The following is a 21544-nucleotide window of genomic DNA, read 5'->3' as shown; positions in this document are numbered from 1 at the left end:
CAAAAAGTAAATTTATCATTATAAAAAGTATCAAATAGTAAATTACATCATTCAAAAGATGATTTTTAAATTTTATCATCCTAAAGATAATTATATAATCTCATTAAATGGTTTAATATGAGATCAAAATATAACTCACAAAAAGATAATTATATCATCTAAAAAAGTGATTATATCATCCAGAATGTGATTATATTATTTGAAAGTGTCAAATTTTGGGTTTACAATAATTTATTGTAGACCGGGTCCATACAAGACCAATTACTCGTCTTGATCTGGCTAGCTGACCACGCAACATAAATCACTATCTACTAGAGTTGGTCACTTGGTCTTTAAAAAAAAATTGAAGCCATGTATTCCATTTGTGTAAAAATTGTTGACTTTACAAGTTTTCTATTTTTGAAAACCTTACAAGTTGACATTTTGGAGTGAGGGAAGGATAAGAGAATTCATCTACAAAGTGCCCTGCAATTGATCCAATTTGGGGTTTAGATGGATTTTATTGGTTTGGTTTAAGTTCGGTCCAAGCATAACTAGTCTTGTCTTATTGAAATCTAAAATTTTGATCTTTATTCTAGTCCTATTCAGTCTTAGATTGTTAGAGATTTGCAAATTTGGATGGTGTTCTCCTTATCACTAGACCAAATGTAGCTTCTCGTAATAAATCCATTTTTTTTTGTAAAAACAACTTCCGTATATCTACTAAAGCTGACGTGGAAAATTAGATAAGTTTGTAGATACTGCTCAGCGAAGATTTTGGTAGTTGAAGAATGAAAGGGCAATCTTACAAATCTCTTTACTTTTCAAATTTAGCAGTTAAGTTCTTAAGTACAATTGAATGGTTTTTTTTTTTTTTTTTTTTTTTTTTTTAAGTAGTTGGGTCTAATTGTATAAATAAAATCGTGTCTGCTTAAACTCTCCAATAATAGTTGCATATTTTTATTGAAATAAAATTGCATTGGACATAGCTGGCATTATTATTATCCTTTCCCTTTCCCAGGATAGTAATAGTTGTTGCCACATTATTAATCATAGAAATACCAACAATTTATATTATATTATATTGTACTATAGTGTAATAATCATTGTTAAATCTGTTTCTGGGATTTCCAGATTCAGAATTTTAGCTACAAAATTGAAGAAGAAAAGCTGCAGAAAGTTTAATCTTTCTTCAATAATGGTGGATTATCGAAAGATACTGTTTGGTTGGTGTTTGATCAATGTGTTGTTTATCTGGAGTTATACCTCGAGAGCGAGGTCAACGGCAATGGCCGAATCATTTATGAAATACAAAGATAAAAATCAAGCAGTTGAGGTTCGAGTTCAAGACCTTCTTAGTAGAATGACTTTGCAAGAGAAGATTGGTCAGATGACTCAAATCGATCGTTCTGTTGCTTCTTTTGAAGTCATGAAGAATTACTCTATAGGTAACTTTTTAAATTTTGTAACCCCGTTTATGTTATTACTTCTCAATTAGACATGTCAAATGGGTCGGTCATTTTTTATAAAAAAAAATCGCATTTTGGTCATGTTATATTGGGTTAAGTCGGGTTTTTACAGCTTATTACAAGTCTAGTCAAGTTTGGGTCGGTCAATGTCTATATTTGGGTTTTATTTACGAACCATCATTTAATTATAAGCAGGGAGTACGTTGAGTGGGGGAGAAAGTGTGCCTTTTCGAGGAGCAACAGCTCGAGATTGGATAAACATAATCAATGAATTCCAGGAAGGTGCCTTGGCTAGTCGTCTGGGGATACCAATGTTTTATGGAATAGATGCTATTCATGGCAATGCCATTGTCTACAATGCCACTGTATTCCCCCATAACATTGGTCTTGGAGCTGCTAGGTAACTTGTTACCAATATGACACGAATTGTTATTGATCTTGATCGTTGAATATAATGTTAGTTACTTATGCTGAGTGTAGAGATGCAGAACTTATCAGGAAAATTGGTGCCGCGACTGCTTTGGAAGTCAGAGCTACAGGGATTTCATACGCGTTTGCTCCTTGTATAGCCGTAAGAATCTGCACAATTGCTTATATATCTGCATCAATATATTTGAAATTGAATGGTGTCTGACAATAATTCTCAGGTCTGTAGAGATCCAAGATGGGGCCGTTGCTACGAAAGTTACAGTGAGGATCCTCAGATTGTGCAGGAGATGACAGATATAATCTATGGTTTACAGGGCGAAAATCCTATAAAGGGCATACCTTATGTTGGAGGAAGGTATGCATTATGTTACATGAAGATATCATTTTCAGAAACACTGTTTCTCCTTGATCAGAACTTCTGCATCAGAATGTTGAAACAGAAAAATGTATTTGATGCAGGGACAAAGTAATAGCTTGTGCTAAGCATTATGTGGGTGATGGAGGGACAACTAATGGCATTGATGAGAGTAACACAGTTATAGATGCAGCTGGGTTGTTTAAAATTCACATGCCTGCCTACCTTGATGCAATTAACAAAGGTGTATCGACGATCATGGTCTCTTTTTCTAGTTTGAATGGAAAAAAGATGCATGCTAATCGGGATTTAATCACTGGTTATCTCAAGAACACACTCCAATTCAAGGTGACAAATCACTTACATAGCTGAATCACACTAATGCACTGTTTTTTCCCTCAAATATCTACCAATGTGATTTCTCATTAGTATTCTTTTAAACAAACAGGGGATTGTTATCTCAGATTGGGAGGGACTTGATAGGATGACTACTCCAAATAATGCCAACTTTACAAACTCTGTCTTGGCTGGAATTCGAGCTGGATTAGACATGGTTAGTGTCTTTTTAAGCATACTTCATCATTTCATTATTTTAGCACTTAGTTTTTGCTCCTTGCACCTCAAAGCACCTTCCAAATTGATGATGATGTTTGTTAAATGCACAGGTTATGCTCCCCTACAATTATACTGAATTCATGGACATACTTACCAACCTGGTTAAGAATGACTATGTTCCTATGGAACGCATTGATGATGCTGTGAGGAGAATTTTGCGTGTCAAGTTTATTATGGGTCTATTCGAAAACCCTATGGCTGATTTTAGTCTTATTAATGAGCTAGGAAGCCAGGTAACAGCCACATTTGCCAAACTGCATATCAGTCCCCTAATCATGTTATGTCATCTGCTGCTTCATTCTGAGCTTCCTTTCAGATTGACATTTCAATTTCAATTTTTCAGGCTCACAGAAACTTGGCAAGAGAGGCAGTAAGAAAATCTCTTGTACTGCTAAAGAATGGTAAAGAAGGAGATAGCCCATTACTACCCCTTCCTAAAAGAACATCAAAGATACTAGTAGCTGGTACCCATGCTCATAATTTAGGTTATCAATGTGGTGGATGGACAATTAGTTGGCAAGGATTTCTGGATAATAATGAAAATAGAGGTAAACAGAATTGTTGATTTAATAGTGATTTTATGATGACAATCTGATATTTTCTAATAACTTAAAGAATGATTCTATCTTCAAAAGATGAAAATAAACTGAAACATACCTTTTTTTTTAAACATTGAGCAGGAACTACTATTCTGAATGCTGTAAGATCAGCTGTCCACCCAAGTACAGAAGTTGTATACAAGGAGGAGCCGGATAAAGAATTCGTGAACTCCAACAATTTCACTTATGCCATCATTGTAGCTGGTGAGCCCTCCTATGCAGAATGGCATGGAGATAGCCAGACACTCACGATGACTGAACCAGGCCCTGCAATTATCAGCAATGTCTGCAAGTCCATCAAGTGTGTTGTCGTTGTTATCTCTGGCCGCCCCATTGTCATTGAGCCTTACATGGACTCCATCGATGCCTTAGTTGCTGCCTGGTTGCCTGGTACAGAAGGTCAAGGAGTTACTGATATGCTATTTGGTGACTATGAGTTCACAGGAAAACTACCACGGACGTGGTTCAGAACAGTCGATCAACTGCCCATGAATGTTGGAGATCTGCACTATGATCCTCTTTTCCCTTTTGGATATGGCCTAACAACTAACAATATACGCTTATCAGTTACTAAGTCTGAGATTCAATATGAATGATAAGAATCCTGAATACTTGGCAAAAAAATCTACTATCTCGAAGAAGAGAAGCATTACTATACAGTCTATACTCTGTACTGGTTTGGTTACACTTAGGCTAATTGGCCAAGAATACAAAGTCAATGACAGGCTATACAGACATACAGAGACGAAAAAAATAAATTCTTTCTGCATATCTAATTTCACATGTGTATTGTGTAATGCTGAAGATTGCATTTTAAAAAAATAAAGAAGAACATGCACATTATCTTCTTTTGGGGTTCAAAAACCATGATCAGTGTCAACTGAATTTCACTTCAGTGCTAGAAGTACTCTGTATGAGCTCGGCATGGATTATGCAATTCCTTTATTTTTTGTAAGCTAAGGATACACTAGTTAATGACTATACTATACTCGTCAATATTGCTTCAAAAATTGTTGTTGATATGCAATTTTCTGACATTGCATAGCACAGCCATGATGTTCCAAAATATGGAGAGCTATCCTGCATATTATTGAGACTCCGATCCGGGACTAACCTTAGGAGTTAATTTAGCTAATACATCCAAGTAGTCCGGCTAATTGGAATTGCCTTGGGTATTAGTGTATTACTGCCCAAGACTTTAACCAACAAAAATAGCTAACATTCACATAGAGACAATCTGTACAGTTTAAAAATTTTCAGATCACTTTTGTTAGCGTGTGAGCCCAATCAATAATAGGACTTAGTTTATTGTATTATTATTTTATTATAAGAGGACTTAGTTCATTGTAAGAGTCATTTTTAAATGCTTGAAGTTCTGCCAATTATTGGGAATGTGAACGCCTATATTAGACTAAGAATGGTATTTCACTGTATTCAAATTTCTGTTTTCCCTTGCAAATTTGTAATTTGTAAATCCTCCATTACTGTAGAGTTTTAGTTTTTGTATTTAGGGAGTGATCCAAAATCAAAAGTCAACCTGATCAATGGCTGAAACATACATGAAATACAAAGATCAGCATGAAGCAATTGAAGTTAGAGTTGAAGACCTTCTTAGTAGAATGAGTTTGGAGGAAAAGATAGGTCAGATGACTCAAATCGATCGTGCTGTCGCCTCCTTTGATGTCATGAAGACTTACTCTATTGGTAACTTTTATCATGTTAAATAAGTTTTATTGTTTTCACCTGGTTATGTGAGTTAAAGCTTACTGGAGGCGATATATGAAAAATTACGCAGGAAGTGTGCTGAGTGGGGGAGACAGTCCGCCTTTTCCGAAAGCCACGGCTGAAGATTGGATCAACACAGTTAACAAATTTCAGGAAGGTGCCTTGGCTACTCGTTTGGGGATACCGATGATTTACGGAATTGATGCTATTCATGGCAATGCCATCGTCTACAATGCCACTGTATTCCCCCATAACATTGGCCTTGGAGCTGCTAGGCAAGTTGTTATCCTAGTTTTTTTTTTTTTTCCGTGTTCACTTTTCATGTTTTTAGTTAGCCTTGATTTATTTATATTCTGAATGTAGATTTAAGAGTTAATAGGGGTATCCATTATTGGATTAAAACCAAAATTCAATCTAATATTCCAATCCAATTCAATTCAATTCAATCCGAACCAAATTATTAATTTAAATTGGATTCGAACTTTAAATAGGATTGGATCGTATCGGATTGATATTTTTTTGAAACTTCGGATTTTCGGTTTGGATTGAAATGGCCTTGTTAGGATCTAAAAAATCTGAAATATAAAACCGTGATTTTTCAAATAAAGATTGTTTACATTAATTACGTAAAACTATGTTTTTAATTACATTTATCTTAAAACTATTATTTCAATTAGACATGTCAATTTGGGTCAAATTTCGGGTTGTTTGGTTCATTACAAAATATGATAAATGGGTCAAATCGGATCGATTTTGGGTCATTTGGGTTGAGTCGGATCAGGGTTCGGGTTCTCTCTCAGTAAGTCGGGTTAGGAATTGACAGATTTTATTTTCAATACTTGTATTAAATCATGTACACCTATGTTCAGGGCACCCCTCCACCCTAGTATTACACAATAAAGCCCCTGGGACATCATTGCTAATGCAAACATTCAAAATGGAATGATAAAACAGCTATATATCTTTATTAATGTACCTCTCCACAACAAAACACTATCTTAATGATGCTGATAGACAAAAATGTTAATTGCTTATGCTGAGTGTAGAGATCCAGACCTTATTAGGAGGATTGGTGCTGCAACTGCACTGGAAGTTAGAGCTACAGGGATTCCATACGTCTTTTCTCCTTGTGTTGCCGTGAGTATCACTGCAGAAAGTTCATTTATTTGTATAAGTATCTTTCCAGATGGAAGAAAATTTGTCTGACAAATGGTAGATTATGATTCACAGGTCAGTAGAGATCCAAGATGGGGCCGCTGCTACGAGAGTTATAGTGAGGATCCCCAGATTGTGCAGGAGATGACTGAGATAATCTATGGTTTACAAGGAGTAAATCCTAAAGGATCTCAGAATGGCATTCCTTATGTTGGGGGAAAGTATGCAGACTATGCACCATATTACATGAATAAATGACATTTTTCCACTCTCATCTTTCACCTATCAGAACAATCAGTATTTTAACTCGAATTATATATGTTGATACAGGGACAAAGTTGTAGCTTGTGCTAAGCATTTCGTGGGTGATGGGGGGACAACAGAAGGCCTTGATGCAAGTAACACAGTTGTGGACACTGCTGAGTTGTATAAAATCCACATGCCTGCCTATCTCGACTGTATCAGCAAAGGGGTGTCAACAATTATGATCTCCTATTCTAGCTTAAATGGAGAAAAGATGCATGCCAATCGTACCCTTGTCACAGACTATCTCAAGAACACTCTCCAATTCAAGGTAAAGTAACACTTCCATAGTTAATTCGCGCTATGCACAATACTTATTTCCCAAAACTCCATCAATTTAATTCTCTCATTAATCGGAATTATATTGAACAAGTAGGGGTTTACTATCTCTGATTGGGAGGGACTTGATAGGATGACTACTCCTTATCATGCAGACTATACATACTCTGTTTTGGCTGGGATTCAAGCTGGAATAGACATGGTTAGTGTTTTCCAAGCAAACTTTATCATTATCCTCTATCTAGTCTCTGGCTAACATTTATGGCACTAGTAATAATTTGCACCTCAAAGATGCCCGTTTTGACATTGCATAATGGTATAATGTTACATTTACAGGTAATGGTTCCTTTTAATTTTACTGAATTTATAGACACTCTTACCAATCTGGTGAAGAACAAATCTATTAGTATGGAGCGTATTGATGATGCTGTGAAGAGGATTCTGCATGTCAAGTTCATAATGGGTCTATTTGAAAATCCTATGGCCGATTTTAGTCTGGTTAATGAGCTTGGAAAACAGGTAACAGCGACATTTGACAAACATGCTTGTATTTGTATATTACAGTGAATACAGTCCGTTAATTATGTTAAGAAGTACGTTTTAAAAGAGTTTCAAGGGAAAATGAAGCATAAGGTTCACATCATTGGGTGTCATTTGCAGGCTTTAGTCTAAGATTCCTTTTAGACTGATGTTTCATATTTTACTATGCAGGCTCACAGAGACTTGGCAAGAGAGGCGGTAAGAAAATCTCTTGTACTCCTAAAGAATGGTAAAGAAGGAGAAAGTCCATTATTGCCCCTTCCTAAAAGTGAGTCAAAAATACTTGTAGCTGGTACTCATGCTCATAATTTGGGTTACCAATGTGGTGGATGGACAACTACTTGGCAGGGATTTTCAGGAAATGATGGTACCAGAGGTTAGCTTAAATGATGAATTGAGTTTAAATCTTTTGATTATTTTCTAAAAATGCCATATAGAATGTTTCTATGAAACATACCTTTTTTTTCTACATTGAGCAGGAGCAACAATTCTGGATGCTGTGAAATCTGCTGTCTACCCAAGTACAGAAGTTGTATACAAGGAGAACCCAGACGAAGATTTCATCAAGTCCAACAACTTCACTCATGCCATCATTGTTGTAGGTGAACTTCCCTACGCAGAGATGCATGGTGATAGCCAGACGCTCAAGATGATAGAACCTGGACCCACTGTGATCAGCAATGTCAGTGGGTCCGTTAAAAGTGTTGTTGTTGTTATCTCTGGCCGCCCCCTTTCCATCGAGCCTTACATTGCCCCCATCGATGCCTTGGTTGCAGCATGGTTGCCTGGTACAGAAGGCCAAGGAGTTGCTGATCTGCTGTTTGGTGACTATGAGTTCACTGGAAAGCTGCCAAGGACATGGTTCAAAACTGTTGATCAGCTCCCCATGAATGTTGGAGATCCACACTATGATCCTCTTTATCCCTTCGGATTTGGTCTGACAACAAATGCAATAGGCTTATCAGCGACTAAGTAAGACATTCAATATGAATGATAACAGACCAAAATGTTGGACTGACAGCATAGTCTATAGGGAGACTTGAAGGAAATATATCTTATTCTCTTAGTAAGAAAAAGAAGTGAATGTGTGAAATAAAGCCCTTAAAGGTTTTCTTGTGAAAATTACTCCCAGTTTATTACTATTGCAAATGATTTTCTTCAACTTAGAACATCAGTGGCAGCTCTACCAAATATCTTAAAAGATAACAAAGTTTTAGATTTCTGTAAACAACATCCACCAACAAGTTTATAAAAAAGCAAAGTTCAACTTCCCTGAGTTCGAAGCCCTGACCTATGGCCTCATAAACTAGGAAAACTGGGAAAGAGTGCTTCCATTTGATCTCTTGAAAATTTTCCTTGCAGTAATTCCCCTGAACGCCTCGAGTACAGAGTTGAAACCATTCGTTATCCTTCAAGAACTTCAAGAAAACTAAACACCTAAGAACATTTCTTGGAATGGCATTGCTGATTTATCACCAGGGAAGGCAGTTTCTACAACTTATAAAAACACACAATCCTAAGTAGATGTCTAGACTTCTACAGAAAAACTGATAAAATTTGCCGTTCTCTGTGATACATCTGAACCACCAATGGCAGCATGAAAATCACCACAAAAGGCACAAATTCAATGTAGAAAAACCGAAATGTAAAGGTGTAGCATATAAATTGGTAAATTCACAGATAGTATGATCAATTAGTACATATCAAATGCTTGGATAGATAAAGTACGGCTACAAATTAACTGTCTCGCTCTTCTTTATTACACTACTCATCTGGAGGTACGAAATCAGGTGTGGTCGCTGAAGAAAAAATTGCATACCTCGGAAGCTACAAAAACAGTAAAATGTTCAACTTAGAAGAAATCATTTCATGCCGTGCTCAAATCTATTTGTCAGAAAGGGCTTTGGACATAATAGTGAAGTTGCTCGCTTGTTGGATAATCCCACTGGAGTTGAAATTTTTTCCCTTCAAAAGTGCAGAATACCAATGTGCAGATAACTTAGGATATCTTTTTAGATCTGGATCATCCAAATCCACATAATAAATGCCAAAACCCCATTTATATCCTCCTCCTAGCTCGAACATATCCAAAAATGACCATAAGAAATACCCTCTTGTGTTTGATCCATTCCTTCAGTTCCGGGTTAAGAAAAAATTAGACATAAAGAGCATAAAAAGTTATTGCAAGTCACACACCTACTAGCAGCTAAATTGTTAGCCAATTCTTAATAGTCAGACATCATACCTCAATGCATCAAGCAAGTATCCTATAGAAGCATTAAGATATTCAACCCTTGATGTGTCTTGCAATGATGCACTACGCTCTGTTCGGTAACCTAAAAATTACAGGTGCAGTATTAGCAAATAGTGGTCAAGTATAAAAGGCAATAGGTTCAATTTGTTGTATAAATTTTGAGAGGAGATAGAAGAACCATTTTCATGTATATAGAGAGGAGGATTTCCATATTGTTGTTTAAAATATTCCAAAACACCTTGTACACCCTGATGTGCAACAATAACCAGTCAGAAATTAATGAACAAACTTGGATACAATTGGACCTGCTCTAGACCAAGGTCAGTTCTCACCCTTTCACCATCATTTCTATCTGCAGAAAGTAAACATTTGATTAGCACTAAGTTGAGCAACCTAGCATTTTAGCACTTATCTTAGAGATAAGATTACAAATTCCCAAAACCAGGCAAAAAATACTTTTGACAGAGAATATTAGAAATTGAGTCAACGAGTACTAAAACATACAGATAAGTTCGACTCCCCTGTCTGCATCAAAATCTCTAAGGTCCGCTGTGAGGTTGCTTGTGTTGTCTTTGACACCTATAGTTGTGTAGACATTCACTCCAATAAAATCGAAGGAGCTCTTCACTAGTTCAGATTCATGATCTGAGAAGGATGGAAGTTCCCACCCACTGACTTCTTCATCACGTCTGGATAATCACCAAACACCAGGGGATCCATAAACCTGATACAACATTGAAGATGTCGCAATAAGTACCACCACATTTTCAAAATAGAGATGTATAGCACTGGGAAACGAGCATAAGGTGGTAGCAGACACTAAATAAGCCATGATGATCTGAAGAAAAAAATTATGGCATATTGGACAAAGTTACAACATCACGCACCAACCAATCCTGAAATCGCGAGCTCTTTGAACCGCAAGTAAATCTTCTTCTATATTTGTTTCAGGAACACTTGACTCCGCATAGAGATTCAGACCTATAAAGCCATGTTGTTTTCCCTGCATGCATGTCATTCTATAGGTAAGTTCTAAGAAAGACAAATATCTCAATAGGTAACATGGTAGCACCACTTTCAGACTTCGGTGAGAAGAACCTGGTATGTTTTCCTATACAGCCTCACAACTGATGCATGTGCTAGCAACAAGTTGTGAGCAACCAGATATGGCTCAGTAGTAGAATTTCCTTTTGTACAAGACCCAAATGGCTCAGAACATATCTGAGGCGGAATTAATCCATGATCATAACCATATTCAGCAAACATATTGGGTTCATTGTATGTTGTCCGATACAAAACTCTATCACCAAACTCTCTGAAGCACACATTAGCATATGCTGTGAAGTCTTCCCTGCATCCGCATTTCACAAAGAGTGTTAAACCATGAGCTTTTGTTATATGCATAGCAAACAAAGGAGATAAAGTTTTAGATCAATACACAATCTGTTGGTTAACCCATCCTCCATAATTGTCTTCAAGTGCTTGAGGTATGTCCATATGCTGCAAAACCATGTGTGGTTGAATTCCTAAATATTTATGGACTAGTAAAGTTTTCATATATATTGGTGGACCCAAATTCTGAAGAAATTTTGATAATTACCGTGAAAAATGAGTTCGTTGAGAAGATTGTTGTAATATTCTACAGCTTTTAGATTGACAGGTCCTTTTCCATCTGGGATTTAAAAATCAGGAAGAAAGGATTTGTGCTAGAACAAAGAAACACTGCATTAACATATTGGATAGCTACAAAAGGACATATTGTACTTGGGATCAGTCTTGACCAAGAGATGGAGAACCTATATGCATCTAAACCCGTATCTACCATTAGCTGGACATCTTCCTGGGAAATAACATCAATATTTTATAAAAAAATAAAAATAGAAGATATATACTAGTAGTTTACTATATACAATGCAGAAGGAAGATGATGCTGATCATATATTAGCCAAAGGGATTATATCTTGTCAAATGAACAATCATAGAGCATGCCTCAAGTGAAAATGAAGCACATTATATGGAAACTTTCATAGCATGGCTATGACAGTCATTTTAAGTCAGAATAAATGACATAAACGTGAGAAAATCATCATGCAACTTTAGTGATTTACATACTAGAAAGTAAGCTCTTGTTTGAGATAAAATTTTCTGAAACAAATGGTGAGTAGATAATGAAACAGAAAATTATAAACATTGCAGCCACTAAGGAAAAGAAAAAAAAAAGTAGAATCAACACTACAAAATTTAGGTAAATGACCTTGTACATGTGATATTGATCGCATGCTATATCCCCAGTATATCCATCCACATAACCTGAAACAATGGAATGCACTAATGCGACATCGATAGCGTCTTATAAACACGGTCACTAATCCAAGCCTTAGCTGCAAGTATGTATGACCCCACGGTAAAATGATTAAAATTATGGCACAACTTGAGCATTTTGCTATTATGAGTCCGGGGAACTAAAACTACTACTCCGTAGTCCGTACTATGTAGTATTTAAAACTCCCAATATACGGAAATAATAGTTGCATATACTAGTTTTGCATATACTAGTTTGAAATGCTCGAAAATAATTGTCTCATTTTACTATAAATCTATAATAGCTTGCCTAACATCCCTAAATACTTATTCAACCGTAAGCAATTGCTACTGGTGTAAATTAAACCCTTCAATCAGACAATAAAGAATAACTTACACTTACAGGACAATAAAATCACAAAAAACCCAGAATTTAAGTTTTCAAGAAAACCCAAAAATGAACACTGACCAGCATGAGCATAGGTGTCCCAAATACTGAGGGTCCTGCCATCTTCAAAAGCTGCGCCTTCAACCTGCATAAAACTCCATTAAAACTGTATTAGTAATGGTAATTGTATGAAAGAGAGAGAGAGAGAATAAGGGGGTAACTTGATAAGCAGAAGAGCCGGAGCCAAAAATGAAATGAGAGGGGAAATCAGTTCTGCTGTAACTGTAACCCTTTACAGTTGAAGGAGGTTGCAGTAGCAGATAACCAATAATCAGGATCATGACCTTTAATAGTTCTTTCAGAAAACCATTAATCAAAATCATATCTTTCCCTTCAATTACAAACTCTACTTCAATGTGTTTATCTTTGAACAACCAAATTACAAATTGATTGTGAAATGTAAAGCACTAGTAAATCAAAAAGGTTGCATTTTGAGATACTACTATTCGACTAAATAGTCTTGTTTTGTCAATTATTTTGGCCATTGGTTCTCACCGCTAAATATGAGGTTATATACAATTATTGTTCAATTATTTTTTTGGCGGGGAAGAAGAAGGGCTCTGTCACACCAGATCCTCAATTTAGAAGAGTATTATATACAATTAATGTTATGAAGTATTATACAAGTATAAATGTATAATGTTATGAAGTACGGAGTATTATATAAATATCATTAGACAGTCATAAAGTCTAGTTTCATAATTTAATTTAGTTATAATTTTTCTAATATAGGATTAAAGATATTAATGGTCAAAGTTACGTTTTAGTAAATGTGCCGGTTAAACTGATACAAATATTAAAAAAAATAGTGTTCAGTTCAGTTCAACTGAGTTCAGTTGTAATCCCCCGTATTTTTAAATATTTTATAAATGAAAATTTATTTTATTTATAATATTTATTTGTTATTTTTCATAATTTAATTTCAAAAGTTTCAAATTATTAATCTGGGTCGAAATTTATTTGAACAAATTATTTTATGCACCTTTATTCTACAATTTATGTCCAATCACACAAGCCTAACCCATTTGTTTACTTAGTCGACCCATTATTTTTATGAGGCCCAATCTTCTTATTTACCCTACAATTCTCTACTATAAATACCCCATGAATCCCCAAAAAATTTCCGGTTAGTCTTATTTTCTTTCTCCTTAGTTTTGTTAATTTGTGTAATTATAATTATTGATTTATGGATTTTGATTTTATTGTTTGAAAGTAATTTAATTAGTATCAAGTTGTATTTTGATGATTAAACTTTATAATTTCAGATTTTATAAGTGTCATAATTTTCAGATTTTGTAAATTTTATAACCTAGGGTTTTAAATTATTGAAAATCATGATTTTAGGGTTTTTATGAACAATTGATTTAGGGCTTTTATAGTAATGATGTTTTGAAATTTTGGTGATTATAAGTACTAATTAGTTTAACTTAATTCCAGATTGTTTTGAACACTTAAATTCGTGTTTTAATTTTAAGATTTCTGTTCATTAATATTAATCCCGTTTTAATCTCGATCAGGTTCTGAACTCATCTGATTTTGACAAAAAAGTAGTGTTTTTCATGTGAAAACAACGTTTTAAGAAAGAATCATTACCTTTGGTAGTATGCACCACCCTTTCGCGGCTAAATTCAGCCTCTAAATATGATTTTCGGGCAGTTTTTGATTTTAACGAAGTTTTTTTTATACTTAAAATATTATCCTTGAGTTTGATTAATAAAATAAGTTATGTTTAAAGTTAATTAAGCATAAATATATTTTTTTTATTGAAGTTTTAAGTGCTGGAAATAGTTCCTAAGTACTACTTTTGATGTTTTATAAAAAGGATTTAATCACCCATTAAAAAGGGAGATTATTAGAGGTTTTTAAATAATTTTAATATTTTTATTAAACTTTAAACTTGTTGTAATTTCATGTATAAGAGTGTAGTTTAAGGTTTTTATGAAGAAAATTTAAAGAACTATATATAAGCCTTTAATTTTAACTAAATGGAGGGTTTTAAAGTGTTGTTTGATTTGGATTTTGAAGGTTTTAAAGTAAGTTAGTGTTGCTGTAAATTTGATTGGTTGGGTATTGACTGAGATCTTATTGTTTGGTTTAGGAGAGGAGTTTATTGAAGGTGATTTCTAGTTTTTAAGTGGCCAACCGAATTGTTTACACGAGGTACGTACATGTCTACTTCGTTGTAAGTAGTATCATGTTTAGGTACCAAAGAAAAGAACTTAGTTTCATGATTAGAGAACACTTGGATGGAAATTGTTTGGTTATACATTTAATTAATTCATGTATTTATATTTATGAGGCATGTTTTGGTGAATTAATTATGCTTGTATGGAATTATGGATGCAAGTATGTTGAATTATATTGGATTAATTGTTTGTATGGAATGTTGATACAAGCATAATTTTATTGGATTGGTTTGTTAACCACATTTGGATTACTAAAGGATTGGAATTGAATGGTTTAATTGGAATGAATTTATTAATTATTCCACAAGGTTGTTATTTATTTTATTACTCAATCATGAATTGTTAGTATGTTGAGTAAAGGTTGATTAAGCCGAATAGCTAGGTGGGTTGACTATGTTCAACAATTTGGATAATTTGGAAGTTTAATGAAATTAAAGGTCAATTTGTGATGTGATCACCATTGTCCTAAATAAGATTAAAAATAAATTGATGTATGATTTTTATGTATGTTCTACTTGATTGAGTCGGCTATTAATTAAATTCGTAATCACGTAAAGTGAAACATGGATGAGCAATAAAACTCTGGAAAGCGTGCACTTCTAGAGTATTGACAATTATGGGTTGGGGTACACGGTGGTAGCCCGTGGCTTTCCGAAGCTTGTTTGATCAACATGTCCTCTTCTCTTTTGGTATTTACATTTTTATTTTATAATGAAATTTAGATGGGATCCTAGACTAACTTTGTGAGAATGGAGTCGCGCCCATTCTTGCATCGCGCTAAACTTTTATTTTAAATGGTCATTTGGGACCAAAATGATTTGGTGGATTGGAAAACCTCGTCTATTGCTTACTCCAAACTAAATTAATTAAATTAAATATAAAGAGTCGAGTGTTTGGAATTGATTAGAAAGTATGTTGATTCAATTGAATTGTTCAAGTGTGGAGTCTTGATTAATGAATTCAAGTTGTATGTTTATTTACTTTAATTAGTTGAGCATGTCAGGTTTTGTGCGTTGTATCTTGTATGTACTCAGCTTTGCTGATTGCGTGCTTTTGTGTGTTTTCTTTTGGTCATGGCCTTCGCCTTTCAATGACCCTGTGATGATCCAATTATTACACTTGTATTATTGGGGAGCAGTATTGCACAGGTTAGCTTGATGATGTGAAGTTCGGTGATTTGACATACGCATTGTCAAGGGATTGGTGTGATTGAGAGTATTCGTTTTTTGTGTTGAACTTATTTATATTTTACTATTTTAATTATGTTTTGGGATTTTGAATATTGGTTTGGTTTTAAATAAGGGCCTTATATGGTTCCAATTTGTAAGCTTTGACTTATTGATTTTCTAAATTATGTTATTTTAAAGACTTAAGTTTGATTTTCTACTGCGATACTTTGATAAAGCCTTAACGTTTGAACACGTGGCGGTAGCACGCCAGTAATTCTCTTGAATATTGTTCAGGGTCCTCACAGGTTTAAAGAGAGAATTATTGGGGTGTTACATCAGTTCATGAGAACAGACCCTTAATTTGAGTTCAATTTTGTTCAGCTCCAATAAGTTAGTTCAATTCAATTCAGTTCAGCTCCAATCAATTCAATTCAGTGTTGTTCATTTCAGCTCCTAATATCCCTCTCTCATAAAATATTCATTTCAGGTTAGTTTGGTTCAGCTCAGTTCCAATCAATTCAATTCAGTTCAGCTCTAATCGGTTCAGTTCAGTGAATATGAATAGACCGTTAATTTAAATATTTTACAATAAAAATTAACGTAAATCTGGCTTTTTTTAACACTTACTAGTTGTTGGCCCTCGCGCTACGCGCGCGGTCCCCCAATGTGATTTTGTTTAGGTAATTAGTGTATAATTAGTCGTAGTGTATTTATTAATGTAAGTGAATTTGCTTATAGTATATAATGCGTAGGTATAGAAGTTAGAGTGGGGATTATTAGAAGGCTTGCATAAGGCATATGCACATGTTAGTAAGTTTATGTGCATTGGTTAATCATGAAGCATTGAGTTGGCTCCAAAAGCAAACTAAAAGAATAGATATTCGACTCCCAACAGTAGGAAAATTAGGTGCAGCACAATCTCTAGTACAAACTTTGTCTATTAGCTATTAATATATTTACAATGTTGTAATTGCTTTATAATTACTTAATTATTGATCTATGAGAATCACATTACATAATTACTACTAAATACTAATCTAAAGGGTGCAGCTATAATGACTCCTCGTTGTTCATAGCTTATCTTCTTCCTATGCCCTACTCAGTACTGCCTGTAAATTCTGCTCCTCATGATACTGCAACCACAAACAAATACAACACGATGAATTGGTTGTCAAAGATCAATTTTTAATAGCTCCAAACAATGACCCCTACTGAATTATTTGAACCAATCTCAAACAATATCCAAAATTACATGGCTCGAACAAAAAATGACCCAACTTTGAGCTAAAAGTTAGTAAGTATATCATTGATAAACAATCATAAGAATCTACTTAGAAAAACGAATATGACCTGGGCCAAAATTAAACAAGGTGAGTAAATCACCAAAATTTACTTGCTTAATGAAATGAAAACCCCTTGTATGGCATGGAAATTGAGCTAAATGCACAGAAAATTTCAGTCTAAGTGCATAAATAAACAATACTCGTACTATTTAATGGTTTTAACATTTTTAGTAATCGTAGTCCATCGTGACATCGTCCCTCGCCTCACAATGAAATGGAAACCCCTTGAATGGAAATTAAGCTGAATTCACATTAAATATTAAATGCATCGGTCTAAGTGCATATATTAACAATACCCAAATCCCAAAATGCAAAGTCACCAAAATAAATACCAAAAAAAAACAAGATTAATGGACTAAACATAAATAAACAAAGTAAGATACCTCTCAAAGTATTCAAGGATACCGAAAACTGAAGGCCTGAAGAACAAGAAACTCGCCTAATGCTGCTCTTTCTCTGGCTGTTAGCCTTTTCATTTCAGCTCTGAACCTTTTCACCTCAGTTTCCATTTACTTCCCATCTTCCCTGGTTATTCTTTTCACAAACAAAGCAAAAATCATCTGAAAAAAACAATCATAATTGGATTTTTACATGAAAATAAATCCCGCTCAAAATAAGTGACCTTTGTATAATCAAATACTCCCTCCATCCCCAAATGATAGTCTCTTATGGGCAAAAATCACGGGAATTAAGAAACTTAAATAAAAGTAGTAAAATTACATTGAAAAGATAAATATAGTATGTAAAATAGTAGAGAGAGAAAGTAATAAAAGTATATTGAAAAACAAAATTTACATGGGAAAGTTAAATTTGCACAAATATTGTTTAATTGGAGGGAATTTTCATAAAAAAATGATATTAATGGTACTTGAAAAAAGCAAATGGGACTATCTTGATTTCCTGCACAAACATATTATTATTAACCCAACTTGTTATGATAATCTTATATCTCTATTATTTCAGCTAAAAAAAAGGTAATTCAATAATTAAGCAGGAACAGTCAAAAGGATAAAGGATGTCATCAAATCATCATGAGATTTAAAACTCATCAGGTTCCTGCTTCTATAAGAAGTGCAGACAGTTCAAAACACACAAACAATATAAGTATTTGACATCAAAGGTGAGAATATAATCCTAAAACTTAAGTCTTTCTCTACTTGTTTAGTTTTCCCTTCTTCTTGCAGCTTCCTATATCTTTCATGAGCCCTCTCTATTTTTCCAACTCCTCCCTAAAAATTGAATACATATGATAGTAATAATATGAATAGTGTCTCCATCTTCTCTCAAACTAACTCAAAATCATGCATTAGATATAACCAACTAATAACATCATTTTAAGTTAAGAAGATTTTCTTTCCAACCGATAAATCTAGACTGGTTGCTGCAAAGTGTTACAAACATGTCAAGCTTCATACACAAGGTGGTAGTTTATATAACCACACAACATTCTCATGAAACTTAGTCCCAATCTTGTATATGAGATGCCTACTTCAATCCAATTTTGATCGGACAATGTCATTCAAAGGATAAGGTGATAAGCACATGAATATTAAAAAATATATATGACTTGATTATACGGACCACCATAGGACATACCTGCAAGGCTGCAAATGCCTGTCAACCAATTTAATGGCTTTTGATAGCCTAACTTTAAGATCAATGGAATCCAACATACGTAGCCGCTCCTCGAAGCTTATTTCAAAACTTTGCAACAAATATATCTGCCAGTTTGTGTTCAGTGACAGATTCTTGAAGAACTTTTTGTCTTCCCACCAGTCTTTTGTTTCTGAAGACATGAAAGCATAAGTTTAGCACCTAACTGCATACTTTTTGAACAAAAAGAAAAATTTAAAAGGGAAAAAAAAACAGATTCTATCTCCATAATAGATTTTTACTGACTTATTAACCATGATTTTACATAACACATGTGTATGTATGATTCTAATTTAATATTATATGTCGAGGTATAGTTTTCGTATCTTGTCTATGATGGATGTTGAATTATACGGTTTCAATGTGGTTCAGAAATGGACAAAGTAGAGCAGGACCCTGATTTCGTCTCATTAGCTCACCAGTTCAAAGCGACTACCATAGGTGAAGTATATGGTTAATTAGTTATGATATATTTTGGTTTGTGCAAACTTAGAATATAGAGAAAAGGACAGAGAGAAAGTGAGAAAGGGAGAAAGAGAGATATGGAGAGGAAGGAAGACGGGAAGAGAATACGAACCAGGGTCAATGGGGGCAACTGTTGTCACTGAAATCGTACGAGTATTAAAAAATCAGCAAATTTTGCCCATATCTAGGAGCTATAGACCAAACCTAATCAATCCCAAACTGCTAGAGCTATAAACCAAACCCAAAAACATAAGACCAAACCTTAGGAGTAAAAAAAAGAGGGAGTTAATAGATAAATATGATAATGTAAAGCTAAAAGCATCTAATAATCACTAAGAGTAGTAAATTTAAATCTAATAATTGCCGCAAAATTCCAGACCAATGGGTGCTTTAAATTTGAAGAAAGAACAGTAATATTAACAGAAAGTTGAAGAGCAAGGGATTCTACCATTATAATTTCCACCAGTTAACCTGCACAATTATCAGAACATTAATAGGTTAATGCTTGGCTACATATACCAACTTTGCTACTACAACATCCAAAGACAAGTGTGAATGATTTCACTTAGATTTCACAAAAAGAACAATTAAAGGAGGAGAACCCCTTCATATCATTGTGACAACATCATTACTTGATGACTCACACACTCACACTACTAATTTCTTTTTTGAGGGGGTGTATGGTGGGGATGAAGGGGTCAGCAATGGAATAAAAAGTCCAACTAAACAAAAGGATGCCAAAATAATTGTATGCATAAACTAAATCTCGGTCAAGGTCAAATCCCAAAAACAAAAATGTACAAGCAAAATCAATTAAAGCAACCAGAATTCTTCTTGATTTGGATAAGAGCATGTAAGCCAAAAAGATAAAATCGAACCTTCAAGACACCCATCTCAAGCCCTTCTAAGTGCCTGAATCCAAGTATTCTTACTCAGACATCAATCCCTTCTCTATAAGACTACTCAAGCTTATGGACGTCTTTATCAGCCACGTCAGAAATCTGTAGAAATGAATCACCCTTGGCATCCAATGTATACATAGATAGCTTTTAGAAATATAAGAAAAAAGAAATACATACCGTCACATATGGAGGTGTAGGAGCCGGAGACGATGGGATTTCAAGCAAAAGGCCCCAATCTTTATCTACTCTGATTACTTTCAAGTGTTCATAAATCTCTCGTGTCCTGACATGCTGCATACCAGATACAAAATTCAATAAACAAACTCATATAAGAAATGTTTATGAACATCATAACAAATCCTACACTTGTACAATCCAAAAAGGATTCAAGTCTATAAAATCTTGGCAAAGAAGATGCTATAAATAATATTACTACTCTTGAGATATGTAAAAACTTCTGAAAACAATCACTTTAAATTAACCAAATAGCAAAACTAAATAATCTTTTTCGTACCAAACCTAGTACATTGGTGCACAATGTTGAAAGCAGCAGCAAAAAGAAGCAAGTCAGAAATGAATTTTTCCCAAAAACAAAATAAACCTAAAATGTGAAATTCATATTCAGTGATTAAAAAGAACTGATAATTAGACCAAAAAGCTAGTTATTACCTCAAAACTACCCTTCGATGGAGGAGAAGCTAGAATTTAATGGAGAGCTCAAACACCAAGTAAATTGGCGATGAGCCCTAGATTTATATCATCAATCACCTGCAATTCATAATAAAGGGTCATAAGAAAACACTAAAACCCCTAGATTAAATGAGAAAATACCCACAATCTATGTCCATTTAAGCAATTCATCGAACACTTTAAGATCGCATATTTACATGACAAAAGCAAATAATATAACATTTAAATTAGATTCGAATGAACTCACCTTGGCACATACATTGACAACTCAATCAAGAATATCTTCTTTAATTCAATCTTGAACATATGGGTTTCCTACAAAATCCCCCCCAAAAATAAAATCAGAAATGATCAAGCTTAGAAGAACACTAAATTGACAATAAAATTAATGATGAACCCTAAAATAGGTATTTGAAAAAGAAAAATCTTACCTCAGAAGCTGCTGTATTCTTTTCCGATCAAGTTCATGGGCTAAGGGCAAGGGCGTCAAATATAATCCTAAAATAGGTATTTAAATACTAAGTACGCAACTACACCACCATCAGCTCCTCGAAATCGCGCAACTACACCACCACCAGCTCCTTGAAATTGCGCCATCGACACAGCCGCTGCAACACCCATACACAATAAAAAAACAACAATTAATCTACTAAGAAAGAAAAAGGGAAAAACGAAAAGGAAATAC

The 21544-nt window shown here is 34.4% G+C and overlaps 2 protein-coding genes, 1 long non-coding RNA gene and 1 pseudogene across 3 annotated transcripts; 2 read left to right on the top strand and 2 right to left on the bottom strand.

Annotated features, from left to right (window-relative positions):
* The first annotated feature begins 617 nt into the window (after nucleotides 1–617).
* LOC110685747 (beta-glucosidase BoGH3B-like) lies at nucleotides 618–4294 on the top strand. The gene is made up of 9 exons (XM_021862267.1): nucleotides 618–1427; nucleotides 1644–1848; nucleotides 1929–2019; nucleotides 2096–2232; nucleotides 2337–2580; nucleotides 2681–2785; nucleotides 2898–3080; nucleotides 3191–3395; nucleotides 3528–4294. The coding sequence occupies exons 1-9, from the start codon at nucleotides 1178–1180 to the stop codon at nucleotides 4040–4042; spliced, it is 1935 nt and encodes a 644-aa protein (XP_021717959.1). The 5' UTR covers nucleotides 618–1177; the 3' UTR covers nucleotides 4043–4294.
* On the bottom strand, nucleotides 3721–7969 carry LOC110685749. Its single transcript, XR_002504103.1, has 3 exons — nucleotides 7906–7969; nucleotides 6228–6318; nucleotides 3721–3833 (listed from the first exon to the last, which is right to left on the bottom strand). It is a non-coding gene; the product is annotated as an uncharacterized LOC110685749 (long non-coding RNA).
* On the top strand, nucleotides 4781–8570 carry LOC110685748 (beta-glucosidase BoGH3B-like). The gene is made up of 9 exons (XM_021862268.1): nucleotides 4781–5150; nucleotides 5242–5446; nucleotides 6218–6308; nucleotides 6402–6547; nucleotides 6657–6900; nucleotides 7006–7110; nucleotides 7245–7427; nucleotides 7620–7824; nucleotides 7928–8570. Exons 1-9 carry the CDS (start codon nucleotides 4991–4993, stop codon nucleotides 8422–8424), a joined length of 1836 nt encoding a protein of 611 aa, XP_021717960.1. The 5' UTR covers nucleotides 4781–4990; the 3' UTR covers nucleotides 8425–8570.
* A 506-nt stretch (nucleotides 8571–9076) lies between these two features.
* On the bottom strand, nucleotides 9077–12925 carry LOC110685746 (annotated as a pseudogene).
* Nucleotides 12926–21544: the final 8619 nt, after the last annotated feature.

The sequence above is a fragment of the Chenopodium quinoa genome, unplaced genomic scaffold, assembly GCF_001683475.1.
Source record: "Chenopodium quinoa cultivar QQ74 unplaced genomic scaffold, ASM168347v1, whole genome shotgun sequence".
Taxonomy (NCBI): Eukaryota; Viridiplantae; Streptophyta; class Magnoliopsida; order Caryophyllales; family Amaranthaceae; genus Chenopodium; species Chenopodium quinoa.
This window is presented reverse-complemented; position numbering and strand designations above follow the sequence as displayed.

Coding starts and splice junctions, on each gene's coding strand:
- LOC110685747 (XM_021862267.1), top strand. CDS start 1,178: ATGGTGGATTATCGAAAGATACTGTTTGGTTGGTGTTTGATCAATGTG. Junction 2,020..2,095: donor CGTTTGCTCCTTGTATAGCC/GTAAGAATCTGC, acceptor AATAATTCTCAG/GTCTGTAGAGATCCAAGATG. Junction 3,396..3,527: donor GGATAATAATGAAAATAGAG/GTAAACAGAATT, acceptor AACATTGAGCAG/GAACTACTATTCTGAATGCT.
- LOC110685748 (XM_021862268.1), top strand. CDS start 4,991: ATGGCTGAAACATACATGAAATACAAAGATCAGCATGAAGCAATTGAA. Junction 5,151..5,241: donor CATGAAGACTTACTCTATTG/GTAACTTTTATC, acceptor AAAATTACGCAG/GAAGTGTGCTGAGTGGGGGA. Junction 6,548..6,656: donor ATTCCTTATGTTGGGGGAAA/GTATGCAGACTA, acceptor ATGTTGATACAG/GGACAAAGTTGTAGCTTGTG.